At 44.9% G+C, this 15,412-nt stretch overlaps 1 protein-coding gene across 1 annotated transcript in view; it reads right to left on the reverse strand.

Annotated features, from left to right (window-relative positions):
- AP1G1 (adaptor related protein complex 1 subunit gamma 1) overlaps positions 1 to 15,412 on the reverse strand; it is a 4,036,072-nt gene that overhangs the window by 3,317,607 nt on the left and 703,053 nt on the right. Inside the window, exon 4 of the mRNA XM_044079548.1 lies at positions 8,076 to 8,200. Within this exon, the coding sequence (XP_043935483.1) occupies positions 8,076 to 8,200 (125 nt within the window). The remainder of the gene's footprint in view (positions 1 to 8,075; positions 8,201 to 15,412) is intronic.

Raw genomic sequence — 15,412 nt, forward strand, 5'->3', positions numbered from 1 at the left:
TTTGCTGAGGGTTGCTGGTGATTTATTCAGGGAATAGGCCAGGCTGCTAATTTCAGGGTTTGCAGTGGAGGATGCAAATTCTGGCCCTCCTGCTGGGACAGCAGAGAAGGGGTCTGATGCAGATGCCAGGGTAGCACTGTCAGACTGCGTAAAAGTGGGTACCAGTGCTGGCGTGGCCAGTCTGGTGCAATAAGGAATGTCTTTGGCCTGTCCTGTTTGATTTGGGAAGTACTTTCGAGAAGAGAGGCAGAGGGGGAAAGGCATAGATTGAGAGGTTTTCCCATGTAAAGGAAAGGGTATTCACTTTCCATGCTTGGCTATGGGGAGTTCTGGTGCAAAATTTGCTCAATTGATGGTTCTGGGGGGAAGCAAAGAGGTCCACCTCTGGTGTCCCCCATCTGTGGATTAGAAGCTTGAATTAATTGGGTTCCAGTTTCCACTTGTGCAAGTCCATTAGATTTCTGCTTAAGTAGTCTGCCAGTCAATTTTGTGTGCCTGGCAGGAATTGAGCTTGCAGGTGCACTTTGTTGCTCAAGGCTGTGTTCCACAAAGCCATGGCTAACCTGCAGAGTGGGTAGGAATGAGTTCCCCCCTGCTTGTTTATGTACCACATGACTGTGGTGTTGTCTTGTCTTTATCAAGAGTTGTCCTGGACGGATAAGGTATTTGAAGGCTGTCAGTGCATTCTGTACAGCTAACATTTCTTTTTGATTGATATGCATGTGCATTTGTCCAGGGCTCCATTTGCCTTGAATGCATTTGCCTGCCATGTGAACACCCCAAGCATAGTCTGATGCGTCTGTTGTCAGGGTTTGGGTGGTGGGGGGAGGGGTTAAGTGAAAGGGAGTCCCTTGTTGTGGGTGCAGGCCTCTGTCCACCAAAGGAACTGTGTCCTTAGGCAAGGAATGATCAGAATCACCATTTCCAGGTCCTGAGAATGTTGACACCAGAGACTTTTTAAGTACCACTGAAGTTTCCTTATATGAAGTCTTGCATATGGAATGAGAAGAAAGCATGAGGCCATGAACCCTAGGTCTTGCAGTATTTTTCTTTCAGATAGCTGGGTTTAGGCAGCCAGTAATTTGTCGAATAAACCTGCTTTTCTGGAGTGAGGAATGCCATCTGGGAAGTTGTGTTCAAGCTTGCTCCCAGGAGTACAATTTCTTGGCTGGGTACTAGATGTGATTTCTTTTCCCTGATGGTATACCCCAGAGAAGTTATGAGTCTCTTTACAAATGTCAGCAATTCCTGACTGTCTGCCTGAATCAGGCAATCATCCAAGTATGAGTAAATTTGAATGTTTATCTGCCTGCAGTATGCAATGGCTGGAGCCAGGCACTTTGCAAATACCCTGGGCACAGTAGATAAGCCAAAGGGAAGTGCAGAGAACTGATAGTGCACAGAGCCTGCCCTGAAATGCAGATATTTCCTGAAAGATTCCCTAATGAGATGTGCAGATAAGCTTCTTTTAAGTCTAGGATGACCAGCCAGGGGTTCTTGGCTAGCATAGGCAGCAGCTGTTGGAGTGTAAGCATTCTGAACTTTGGTACCACCAGGAAGGTGTTGAGAATTGACAGATCCAGGATAGGGTGCAAAGAGTTTTCTTTTCTGGGCACCAGAAAGAGTCTGGAGTACAAACCATGTCCCCTTTGCTCTGTTGGAACAGGTTGAATAGCCCTGATACTGAGAAGAGAAAGTACTTGCTTTTGGGCCTCTGCCCACTAGTTTGGGGGAAGGTCTGGCAATCCGCTTGGGGTTGGCAGTGAATGGAAGTAGAATCTGTATCCCTAGGATACAATGTTTAAGACCAATCGGTCCTGGGGTAATGTATTCCCAGTTTTTTGCATGCAGGGTGAGTTTTCCACCTAGGGGTGCAAGTACTTGGGCATGGCTGGGAAGGATGCAGGAGAAGTCATTGTGAACTTTTTCCATAAGAGGGTGGCTTACCGCCGTGTTTTTGGGGCGGGAGCACTCCATTGTTTAGATCTGTGCATACCCTGAGACTGTAGTCTTTGTGGTCTGTTGCCCCTGGGTTTGGACTGAAGGCCTGGGAGGGACTGGAAAGGACCAGTTTTTCGAAAGCAAATGCCTACTGAATCTAGGTGGCTGTACCTGTAAGAAATCTAACAGTTTGCATAGATTTAGCTTTTTCATCCATCTGTTTAAGAACAACTACTGCTTTTGTGCCAGACCTTCTTGATTTAATGGAGCATCTAGTAATTTTGCTTTCACATGGTCTGGCAAGATTTGTTCCTTCGGCCAAGCATGTCTCCTCAGAACAGACCCAGTGACAGCAGCCCTGCAAGATGCTTCTAAGGCATCAAAACCACACTGCAAAGTATGTTTACCAAATTGGTTTGCAGAATGCATTAACTCTTGCAAATCTTTATTTTCTGCACAATCAGGAATCAACAACATTTTTTGTTTAATTAGTTCCATAATATGCTGCTGGTACTTCAACATGTGAAACTGGCAACTTAAAGCCCTGATGGCAAGAGTTGCAGAGGTATACACCTTCTTACCCCGTCTAAAGCCCTAGAATCCCTGTCTGAAGGGGTAGGGTTTTTGGCTGTAGTAGCCTTAATACCTTTAGGCCCTTGGGAAATGGTCTCTGGATCCGCAGTAGGACTTTGAGAGAGAAATTTGTGAGAGTTGGGTACTCTGTAGTACCCGTCAGGCTTTCTAGGAGCTGCAGGTAAAGTATCAGGGGTAAGACTAGATTCCATGAAGACATCATTTACAATATCCAGGACAGGGGGTATAGCCAGAGGCCTGTGCTGCAAGTCTAAAAATTTCCAGTCTCTCTTTTTTTACTGAGAGTAGTCCTGACATTCCCATCAGAAATGTTCTCTTAGGGTATGCAAGGTTTCACCTAAAGAAAAGTCCTCTGGAGGGGAGGCAGAGAGGATGGAATCCTCTGCATCTGAATCTTCATAGGTGGGTAAGGGTATGTCCTGGTAATCAGAGGGGTGAGAGTCATCTGACTCATGTTCTGTAGAATCAGAAGGAAAATCAATTCTTTTTCTTTTAGAGGGGGAAGGCTGGATTCCCCTAATTAAAGTAATAAAGTCTTCAGCCATTCTAAGCATTTGTTTCTGAGGCATGGGAGCTTGAGAATGTGCTTTGGTCATCGGTTTGCTAAGTGTAGTGCGAACTCTGGGCCTGATAAATTCGATAGTTTTAGTCAAAAATGAAGTAGTCTGTTTAATAAGATCGGAAGGCCTGAATACACCCTCATAAGCCGGTGCCTGCACAGCTGCTCAGGAACCATCCAAGGTAGAGACATCCACAGGTTCCATAGTTGAAGAAGCATCTCACCGCATGCCGGACTCCAAATAGGTCTCAGTAGAGGCCTGCGAATCTGCAAAGGTGGGTATCAAGGGCTGAAAAAGCGCCCGAGTACTGGCGGACTGGTAACTAGCTTAACGGAAGCGTCAGCAGTTTTGGACCTAAGCTGTCTCTGTCTTTATCCTTACTTTTTTTGGAAGATCGGTATTCAGATGGCTTAATGAAGCCATTTCGGAATACAGAGAATGACAGCGAAAGAATTTAGCAACAAAGATAGTCCTATGACATAGTTTGGGCGTTAAACAAGGCACAAAACTGAGAGAGAGGAACATCGTGGTCTGGGCCTAAACAGGTGACGCAGTAAGAATGAAAATCTCTGTGAGGTATTCGCTTTCCACAGGCAAGACAATTGTTAACTTTTTCTGACATCGGTTAGAGCAAGAAAAAGGGATCCCCAATGGGGTATTTAACTTTAGAATACTTCAAGTTTGAAACTCAAAAAACGAAAATGTCAGGTAGCGGCCGACCGGCACTTGCGAACCACTTCTGCTTGCACGGCAAGAAAAGCTGATGTAATGGCGTCAGCTGCATGTTTTACATCCCTGATGTCATGGAAGAGGTGACAGCATCAGACGCAGAAATCCCAAGACTCTGGTATTCGGGCCGACTGAGGGCTACCTGCAGGCAGATAACACACGTGTGATGACTGCAACAGTGACACACGAAAAACATCTGATGCCAGAATCCTAGGCACAGACGCTTTAAAGCATCAGGGTGTCACTGAAAATGAGCAGTGAGCATCATTCCTATTGGGCTTAGTGGGGTTTGCACCAACACAGTCTGCACTGACACCTCCACCGGTGATAAGAAAATCAACAGCAAGGATGGCAGACCAAGAATGCTGAGGACATCTGCATGGGTTCTCTTACCAGTTCTGATACTCCTGGTGCTGAAACAGGGCTCAGGGTGGGAAAAGATCTAATGGTGACACTGGTCTCCTTATACACAGAAGTGGCTGAGATTACAACAAACTGAAGTTAGGCAAGGATAACGACTGACATAATTTTGTCCCATTTGAGCTGAGTAGGGCTCTGGAAGTGTCACATCAGGATAGGAAGAAGGGAACCTCAACAACTCCTGCTTCAATTAAAAGCTTCCAGTTTTTCTCTGCCAAGAGGAATCTGTCAGTGCTGAAGAGTCCTTGGAAGGAGATGCTGAGTGAAGTGAGTGGTCTGGCGAACCAAAGAACTAGCATTAAAACTGGTTGCCCTGACACCTCCAATTTTCTCTTTTCCAATTTCACAATTTATGTTCTCTTTCCCATGGTGGAAATGTACATGGACTAGTCTTTTATCGGTTACAACAATGAAAGAAGGTCCTAGCAATAAAATGCCCTTCGGTCGGCAGGATTCCAAAGTCTGGGTCTGGCCTCGGCTGATGTCGCACTTTCCCTGACGTCAGAGCGTCTGGGGTATAAAAGCATCATCTTCTTTCGGCTGTTCCCGTTAGGGGTCGCCACAAGCAGATCATCTGTTTACATTTCTTCCTGTCCTCTGCATCATGCTCTTTCACACCAAGCACCGGCATGTCCTCTCTCACCACATACATAAACCTCATCTTAGGCCTTCCTCTTTTCCTCGTACCTGGCAGCTTCATCCTTAGCATCATCCTTTTCCCAATATACCCAGCATCCCTCCTCAGCACATGTCCAAACCAATGCAATCTCGCCTCTTGCTTTGTCTCCAAATTGTCCAACCTGAGCTGACCCTCTAATACACTGATTCCTAATCCTGTCCATCCTAGTCACACCCAGTACAAATCTTAACATCTTTAACTCTGCCACATCCAGCTCTGACTCCTGCCTTTTCGACAATGCTACAGTCTCCAACCCATATAACATAGCTGGTCTCACTACCCACTTTGTAGACCTTCCCTTTCACTCTTATTGGTACCAGTCTGTCACAAATCACTCCTGACACTCTTCTCCACCCATTCCACCCTGCCTGTACTCTCTTCTTCACCTCTCTTCTACACTCACCATTACTCTGAACTGTTGATCCCAAGTACTTAAACTCATCCACCTTTACCAACTCTACTCCCTGCATCCTCACCATTCCTCTACCCTCCCCTCTCATTTACACACATGTATTCTGTTTTAGCCCTGCTGACCTTCATTCCTCTCCTCTCTAAAGCACATCTCCACCTCTCCAGGGTCTCCTCAACCTGGTCCCTACTCTCACTACATATCTCAATGTCATCTGCAAACATCATAGTCGATGGGGCCCTCCTGTCTAATCTCATCTGTCAACCTGTCCATCACCACTGCAAATAAGAAAGGGCTCAGAGCTGATCCTTGATGTAATCCCACCTCCACCTTAAACGTACCTGTCACTCCCACCAGTCCTCACCAATGTCACACTACTCTTGTACATATCCTGTACCACTCTTACATACTTCTCTGCCACTCCCGACTTCCTCATACAATACCACAACTCCTCTCTAGGCACCCTGTCATATGCTTTCTCTAAGTCCGCAAAGACACAATGCAACTCCTTCTGACCGTCTCTGTATTTCTCCAACAACACTCTCAGAGCAAATATTGCATCTGTAGTGCTCTTTCCTGGCATGAAACCATACTGCTGATGACTAATCACCTCCCTTCTTAACCTAGCTTCCACTACTCTTTCCCATAACTTCAAGTTGTGACTGATCAGTTTTCTCCCTCTGTAGTTACTGCAACTCTGCACATCACACTTATTCTTAAAGATAGGTACCAAAACACTTTCTCCACTCCTCAGGCATCCTCTGACTTTCCAAAATTTCATTAAACAATCTGGTTAAAAATTCCACTGCCATTTCTCCTAAGCACCTCCATGCTTCCACTGGTATGTCAACTGGGCCAACAGCCTTTCCATTCTTCATCCTCTTCATAGCTGTCCTTAGTTCCTCCTTGCTAATCTGCTTCACTTCCTGATTCACTATCCCCACATCATCCAACCTTCTCTCTCTCTCTCATTGTGGTAATTAAAAATTTTCTTTTGAAAGAGCCATTGTTGACGTGAAAAGGGAGCCTTCAGTAACCAGTCCATCCATTTACAGTGTGTGGACAGGATCAACTTAAATATAGAAAGGAGTCCGAAAGCATGACAACCTGAAGTTTAGGGATCCATCTGGCAGAGGTCAAGGCTACCAAAAGAACAGTCTTCCAAGACAGAAACTTGGTTGTGGCAGAAGTTGGCTGAAAGGGTGCAAGGTTAGTGTTCCCAAAATAAAAATGAGTGTTCAAGGTGGTGCAACTTCTTTTGAGAGGTCTCACAGGAAGAAACCCTTTCAGGACCCGTTATAAAGGCAACTGTGAGAACACAGAGGTTGTAATGTTAGACAAGCAAATATAGCTGAAGCATGTGCTTTGATAAGACAGGCCTCATTTAAATAAGTCTAAATGGAAAGTGAGGACCAAGGGTGGCTGAATCTAGCTTGGATACTGTCCTCTGTTATGGCACCAATGGAAGAACATTTTCCACTTACGTATGCAAAATTTTCTAGTGCTTGTCCTTCTGACTTCCCCAATATGTGTACCACATCCTATAAGCATGTGCTTGAAGGGGTTTGCCCACTAAATCATCCCTAAAGTTCGAATGTATGACAAATGGTCTACTCACTGGGGCAGAATTGAGGAACTCCTCCCTGGCAAGGATTAGGAGGAAGAATCAATAATACCTATGCAAAAAAAATGTGCTAAAGAATCATCCCTGGTCTCTCCTCACTGATCTTTCATAACACCCTAGAAATGAAGGAAAGGCACACAAATAGACCTACTCAACAGATGGCGAAAGGAATCCTGGTACAAAACTTCCTTAACTATTTGTCTTCTGGAAAAGTAAAAACAAAAAAATATACTTCTGGCATACCCTATTTGTGAACTAGGTCCTAAAATACTTCCCCCTCTTTAGCATCCATTCACTGGAGTCTAGTGCTGTCCTGTTTAATCCGTCTGCAAATTGGTTACTTTGACTTGGGACAGACTGGGTAGTGGGTATCACTCATATCTGGACCAATGCTCATACTTTCATGGTCAGCCTGCCTTTTTTTAACATAACTGTGGATTGTCTGCCATGATCAAGAATGTACCCAGCTGCCAAATGTCTGAATGCACGGAGGGCAAGGATGGCTGCCATTTCCTTCATGCACTTCTTCCAGACTGGTTTGACGCAGGCAATTTGTCTCCTACATGGGCTCCCCAGGTGAAGTCGATGGATTCTCTGGTCAGAATCTGACACCCTGGTAACGTTTGAAAGTCACTCCTTTGCACAAGTGGATGTTATCCATGTACAAGGGACTCCTCTTCAGAGGATGGAGATCTAATAAGTGCAATAAATCTGATGGTGTCTGTGTATACTGTGCATATACAATAAAGCAACTGCACTTTAAGATTATTACAAGGAATTTCCATTGTTGTACATAACTGCAATTTTAAAGCTAGAATCAGTTACATGAAATAAGCCTGAATTGTCAAAATCATTTTTATTGAGATGCCTTGTTCAGAATAAAATTTACCTCTAAACTGGTGGTGTATGCTGACATTTCTAGCACTAATGAACATCACTGGTTAACCACAGGTACATATTCTGATACTTCTAATAAAATTTAAACATTTACATTTAAGAATAATGTAAAATAAGTTACATAATTAATTTTTCCTTGTAAAACTGCATGAGTTCCAGAAGACAAAAAAAACTGACAGAATGCTGAACCTCTTGACAGAAATAAAGGAATCATGTTCTTACTTCTTTATGCAGTTAGTCATCAGGAGATGAACATCTTGTCTTTCATCTAACAACAACATTGCTCCTAGGTACCCAATTCTTTTATCTGTAAATTTCTGAGAGGCTATCAGTTTTAGGCACTCCAGCTGTAACAAAAACAGACCTGACATTAAGAGATCAGTAAAACCACCATCATATAAAACAAATAAACATGTCCATCATGGAAGTAATATGGCAATAACTTTCAGTTACAGTGAATATCGATGTATTTATTCTCCGGCTTCACTATACAATGCAATCACTCAAAACTATTCACTTCTAAAACAGTAGCTTTAATATACAGTTCCAAACTACAAAAAAGAATCTCGTACACAGCAGAGGGAGTCTGAACTGAAGAGTTAGTTAAAGTCAAAGAAATTTAAACTCTGGCCAGAAATACCATCTTTCACAGAGTACTTGTATTAAAATATAACCACTTTTTTCAGATTTTTCCCTCAAATGTTTTAAGACCACCAAGCAATACTGTGTTCTTTTAAAAGGTAACACAAGTAGCAGCTATTTAACACATTTAAAAATGCACAGTATTTTTGTAGAATTTCATGGAATTATAAGTATGTTTGGATGTCAGAAGTAACTATTAAAGATACCTATTACGATTCCTTTTGCTGCCGAGAAGGCAGATAAGCAGGATTTGAAGTACTGCTTAACACGTATTCAAGAAACCTGAACGTAGGAACTAATCAAAACAGATTACTAGTAGGCGTGTAATCCATCTGAATGAACTCAAAAGATAAGTTTTTTTTTTTTTTTTTTTTAATTAAAGTTCAAAGACATTTAATACAAACAAGTTTAATGTACAGTAAATTCCACAAACAATACCCAACATACTTACAACTCCAGATATGTACCTTTATGTATGCCCTTTTCTCCACATGCTTGCCAAGAGGAACCAGTGCTAGGCCAGAATGGTGCCAGAAGTAGTTGTTTTGTATATTGCTTCTGGGCTTTGAGAAGGACCCTAGGTAGCAAAGGTAAAGGTAGGTATGCATAAAGAAACTTCCTCATCCATCTTAAACAAAAAGTCATCTGTCCTCCAAACTACACATGTCAGAGCAGAGTCCTTGTACAAAACAGGGTAAGATGATGTTTTTCAGGACAGGTAAAGATGTCCACCTGATGGGTTCCCCCCATCTGAGAGTGATGGTCGTGAACACCTCTGTGTTAAATGACCATTTGCATGGATCTTCCAAGTCTTTACTTAGAGAATCTGCCAACACATTATTTTGGGAGGGAATGTATGTGGTTGAGAGATACAGACTCATTTGAGAGGCTATGTGCCAAACTTCCAGTGGTAGTTTGCACGGAGGATAGAATCTTGTACCTTCCTGTTTATATACAGCATCACCTTGGTGGTTTGTGTGTACCAGAAGAGTTCCTGGTTTTCAAAAGTTTACATAGTTCTGTAGGGCTTGAAGTAGTGCCCTCATTTCTTTAAGTTGATGTGTTCTCCTGTGCTATATGGGTTGGCCACTCCCCCTGAACTCTGTGGTTCCCTGTCCAGGCCCCCCATGCCCTGTCCCAGGGATCTGTTAACAGGACTTGGTTGTGTGGGGCTGGAGTGAAAGGAAAACCTGGATCGAGAGTAACCTGGTTGTTCCACCAAAGGAATTCCCTCTTGATACATGGAAGAAAGGGGATGTTAGCATCAAGTGGGCGGGCAGTAGTGCTGTGACCACAGTGATTTCAGGCACCACTAAATTTTCATGTGTAATCTTGCAAGTGGTAAAACAGGGATGGTGGTAGCCATGAGTCCCAAGGTCCCGAGAACTTGTCTTGCTGAACAATGACCCTGTGTGGAAAGTAGAAGAAACTTGTTGGCTAGTGAGGTGATCTTCTCTTGAAGAATGGAGACATGCACAGTAAAAATGTCTAGATGGCACCCTAAGAATGTGAGCTGTTGGGGAGGAGTGAGCAGCGATTTTCTGAAGTTGATGGTGAATCCCAGCAGGATGAGAAGTTGTATTATGTAATGAAGGTGATTTTAAAAGAATGCCCTTGTACACAGCCCGGAGTAGGACATCATCCAGATATATGAAAATTTGAATGCCCTAAGTGAGGCAGAATACCACTACTGGAGTCAAGACACCTTGTGAACATCCTTGGAGCCACAGACAGACCAAATGGCAGAACAGTAAACTGAAAAAAATGATGATCTAGTGAAAAAACAGATACCCTTTTGCAGGAAGGGCAAATGGGAATCCCAAGGTATGTATCTTAAGTCTAAAGATACCATGAAAGCTTGAGAGAGTAAAAAAGGTAGAGTTTGCTGGGACAGCATTTTGAAGGGTACTCTCAGAAAGGTGTTTAATCTGCATAGATCCAAGATGGACTTCCAATGACATCCCTTTCTGGGAACTAGAAAGAGCCTGAAATGAAATCCCCTTCCTGCATAAGATGTGGGAAATGGTTCTATGGTTCCCTGAGACAGCAAGTCTTGGACAATGTGCTGTGTGAGATGTAAGTGGTCAGGAGGAGGTGTAGGGATATCCCCTGGAGTTGGACTGTTCTCAGAGGACATGAAGTAACCCTCCTGGATAATAGTACCCAGCTGTGTGACGTTACTGTTTCCCAGACTGGAAAGGAAAGACTTTTTGAGTGGAGTGGAAGGATGGGGATTGTAAAGGGGAGTGGAAAATAGTGGCCTGCTACTGAAATGAGGCCTCCCAAAAGAACTGCCACACTGAGTTCTCCCTGAAAATCTTGTCTTCGGAGCTTTCCTTTGTCTATGAGGAATCCTAGGATCTCTCTTGGTGAAAGAGGTAGATTTAGCTGGATCATTTCTGTTGCATCTGGGAACAGCGGACATCAGGATTTAGATACGATCTTTCACAGTTTTGCAAAGCCTTGAATAGATAAACAGCTTGTGGACAAAAAGGAGATTGCTATCAAAGGGAGAATCTAAAAATTTAGATTTTCAATCTTCAGGGACAGACTGGCTCCTTAACCACAGATTTCTTCTAATCACAGAACCAGTGGCAGCTGCCCTGGAAGATGCATCCACAGTATCATGGATACATTTAATTATGTGCTTGGCTATTTCAGACGCCTGAACCAATAAAGACTTCATGAGCTGCTTTAAGTCTGGAATCTGTGGCTCTATGATAGCCTAGGAATTGTAAAACTGACATCAAGAATATGTTCCTTGGACTTTGATAATTTATAGCCTTAAAGGCTAGTGTGGAGGAAGTGTACACTTTCTTGCCCCATCTGTCCACTGCTTGAATACCTTAGTCATTAGGAAAAACACTAGTGCCGGAGAGTAACTTGAAAGATTTGTCTAAAGCTAAAGAAACTGGAGCTAGATTTGCAACAGGATTTTAGTGGAGGTACTTGAATTCATCAAGAACTTGGTATACGGTCTTTTTGGCAGAGTGGGCCAAGAGTCTGGAGACGAGGAGTTAGCCTGAAAGGCATCCAAGTAAGCCTGAAACACAGGTGAGGCTGGAAGAGGAGCAAGAGTGCCTATCTGCAATAAATAAGAAGTTATGTACTCACCATAACGTTCCATCTGAGTAGGTAAACTTCATTTGTCAGCAACCTATGGGATTCGGATCCGACCTCGGATCCGAACTGGCAGTTTTCAACAGCTTTAGATCCGAGCTCCAAGCTCCTCCCCCTACCCATAATCCCCTGCCAACCCTGACTGACCTCAGATCAAGTTTGCCCAAAAGCAGATACTGCCCGAAGACTAACACTTTCAGATAAGTGGGTAACACCCATGGACCCGAGTATGAAAACATTCATAAGTGAGGGGGCAGGAGGGAGGGACGGTTGCTGACAAATGAAGTTTACCTACTCAGATGGAACGTTATGGTGAGTACATAACTTCTTAATCTTAAGTAGTTAACTTCATTTGTGCAGCAACCTATGGGACAGAGTCCCCAGCTACCTGAACCTTGGGCGGCCTTCATGGAAGGATGTTTCTGAGCACTGCAGAGCCAAAGGATGCTCTCCCTCTGGAGATAATGTCCAATTTATAGTGATTGATAAAAGTATGATACGAGGCCCAAGTGGCTGCTGAACAAATATAATCCAAAGAAACTCTAGCTCTAAAAGCTGCAGAAGTAGACATAGACCGAGTAGAGTGGTCATGAACTCCTTGAGGTGCGGGCCTGCCAGAACTTTCATATACTAAAAGGATACACTGCGAGATCCATCTAGACAACGCGACTTTAGACACAGATTTACCCAAGTTAAATTTGGCAAAGGAGACGAACAACTGGTCGGATTGCCTATGACCAGATGTCCTGTGGATGGAGAAGCGAAGTTGTCTATGCACATCCAGTGAGTGTAATTTATATTCCCCTTTGTTTTGGTAATTAGGGAAGAAGACTGGTAGGTTGATGGACTGGTTAATATTCGATTCAGAGGCAATCTTGGGAAGAAAGGAGGGATTTGGTCCTGAGGTAAACTCTATCCATGTGAAAAGTCAAATATGGGGGTATTACACAGAGGGCCTGTAGTTCAGAGACCCTTCGAGCCGAGGTGACAGCGACAAGAAAGGCCGTTTTCCATGACAAGAATTTAAGATCTACTGAAGCTGCAGGCTCAAACGGGGGAGCTGTTAAGGCCTGAAGCGCCAGCGTTAAATCCCAAGGAGGGACTACATCGTTCACTGGAGGTCCAAGCAGAAAGGTGCCCTTCAAAAAGGTCTTACACAATTTCGTGGTGATCAAAGGGCCCAGTTCATTTCCCACGTGATAATGAGAGATAGCTGCTAGTTGAACCTTGACTGTGGAGGAGCTAGCCCCCTGATGAAACAGCCCTGACAGAAGTCTAATACTGCTGGCAAAGGAGCTGTGAAAGGATCCAAATTTCGACGTTCCACCCAAAGGGAGAAACGTTTCCATTTGCTACTATAGACCTTTCTAGTAGAAGGCTTGTGCGCTGCTACTAGAATAGTTTTAACTGGAGAAGAGATACTGGGAGTCCTAGCTACAAGTGGAACTGGAGCAGCCAAGCTGTGAGCTTGAGATTGTCCAGATTCGGGAGTGGGAGATCTAGGGGGTGGGATATTAGATCCGGACGGGGATCCAGAATCCAAGGGGGATTCGCCAGATGAGACCAAAGGTAAGGGAAACCAGGGTTGACGAGGTCAGAATGGAGCAATGAGGATTATCCTGCTCCCCAACCGGCTGGCTTTCTGCAGTAACCTCAGCATCAGAGGAAGAGGAGGGTAAGCATAAAGTAGACCGGGAGGGCCAAGCATGCACCAGAGTGTCTCTCGGAGGTTCCCCCGGAGGGGGAAATGAGAGCGAAGTAGTCGTAACATTTTGTGTTCGAGGGAGAAGCAAAGAGATCACAACAAGGTTGACCCCATTCGGCGAAAATCTGATTTGCTATCTCGGGATTCAGAGACCGCTCGTGTGATAACAGGATGGTGCGACAGTCTGTCCGCTAGGATGTTGGACCGCCCCGGAATGTGCGTCGCTATAAGAAAGCGGTTGGTGGAGATCGCCCATTCCAACACCCGCATGGCCCTTCCCCCCGTTTGTTGATGTACCAGACAACAGACATTATCTGACTGATAGTTCCTACAGGAAGAAGGTGGTGAAGTGCTTGCAACACTAACAGCACTGCCCTCATCTCTAGGACATTGATATGCAGAGAGGTCTCCGTGGGGTCCCACATGCCTTGGACTGTCCTGCCCGAACAATTCCCCCCCACCCGAGGCGTCCATGGTCACTGTGGCTAGGGGAGGGGCCATGGAAAAGGGGCGTCCTTCCTGGAGATTTGGAGATTGGAGCCACCATAAGAGGGCCCTCTTGCAAGCCCTGCTGAGGGAAATGGGATGGCTCAGAGGAAATCGAAGGAAGGACCACTGGACCTGGAGGATCCATTGCAAGACCCTCATGTTCAAATGCGCCATTGGCAAAAGGTTGATTGCCGCCACCGTCGAGCCTAGAGCCCTCAGGACCAATTCCGCCGGAAGAGCTGGAGAATGTAGAATGACCCGCACATGTAGCCTCAGGGTTCGTAGTCGGTCTGTGGCCAAGAAAGCTAGGAGCTGGTTTGTGTCAAATCTTGCCCCTATGAAGTCTATAGTCTGAGTCGGGGTAAGAGATAACTTCTCTATGTTGATAGTGATCCCCAGCTGGGGAGCTAGACGAAGAAAGTGGTTTCTGGCTGCGCAGAGTAGATGCCTTGTCGGGGCAGTCAGGAGCCAGTCGTCCAGGTACGGGTAGACCTGGATTCCCTGAAGCCTCAGGTGGGCCGCAATCACGGTTAACACTTTGGTGAACACCCCGGGGGCTGTGGTGAGACCAAAGGGAAGGACCCTGAATTGGAAAAGACTGGCTCCTAGCCGGAAGCGGAACCACCTTCTGGATCGCCTGTCCATCAGAATGTGGTAGTATGCATCCTTGAGGTCTATAGAGCACATCCAGTCGTTCTCCCACAAAAGGGGTAGAATGGATTGAAGGGTGACCAAGCGGAACTTCTCTCTGGTTACTGACAGGTTCAGGGAGGAGAGGTCGAGGATAGGTCTCAAGTCCCCCGTCTTTTTCTGGCACCAAAAAGAAAGTACAGTTTTGTACCTACCATAAATGTAGATGTCCGATAGGCATGCATCTGCAGTCCTTACAAATGGGTTGTCCTGTCGTCAGGCAGCCCTTCGGTCGGCCGGATTCCAAAGTCTGGGTCTGGCCTCGGCTGGTGTCGCACTTCACCCGACGTCACAGCTGCAGTTCTTCGGGTATAAAGGCATCAGCCGACGCCATTTTCCTCAGTGTTTCTTGCCCCAGATGCCAGGTGCCCTCTAGGAAGGCTAAATTTGGATAAATGCAAATGGTTCCAAATAGTAGAGAGCAAACAAAAATAAGCATGTATGTACATATATACAAACAAATACACCATAATAGATTTCCCCAGCTAGCTACAAGATGGGCAAATACCCTAGGAGTACCACAGAGGCGAAGGAGGGTGGGTAATCCTGACTGCAGATGCATGCCTATCGGGCATCTACATTTATGGTAGGTACAAAACTGTACTATGTCCTTCAAGGATGCATCTGCAGTCCTTACAAATGGGTAGAATAACATAGCCAAACTGAGGGAGGAGGAGAAATTAGATTATGGTGTAGTTAAGATCCCTTGCAAAACAGCAGTGGCAAAACCTGCTCGGGATCTGGAGTATAAAGGTAAATTATAATGCTTGGCAAATGTATGCACGGAGCTCCAAGTAGCAGCCTCTAAAATGTCTTTGGTAGCCACTCCTCGTAAGAAAGCTGTGGTAGTGGCTGTAGCCCTTGTAGAATGAGGCCTGATGTTTTCTGGAGTTTTCTTCCCATGGTAGGAGTA

This window comes from Protopterus annectens, chromosome 8.part0 (genome assembly GCF_019279795.1).
Source record: "Protopterus annectens isolate FY-2018-M chromosome 8.part0, PAN1.0, whole genome shotgun sequence".
In the NCBI taxonomy this organism is placed as follows: domain Eukaryota; kingdom Metazoa; phylum Chordata; order Ceratodontiformes; family Protopteridae; genus Protopterus; species Protopterus annectens.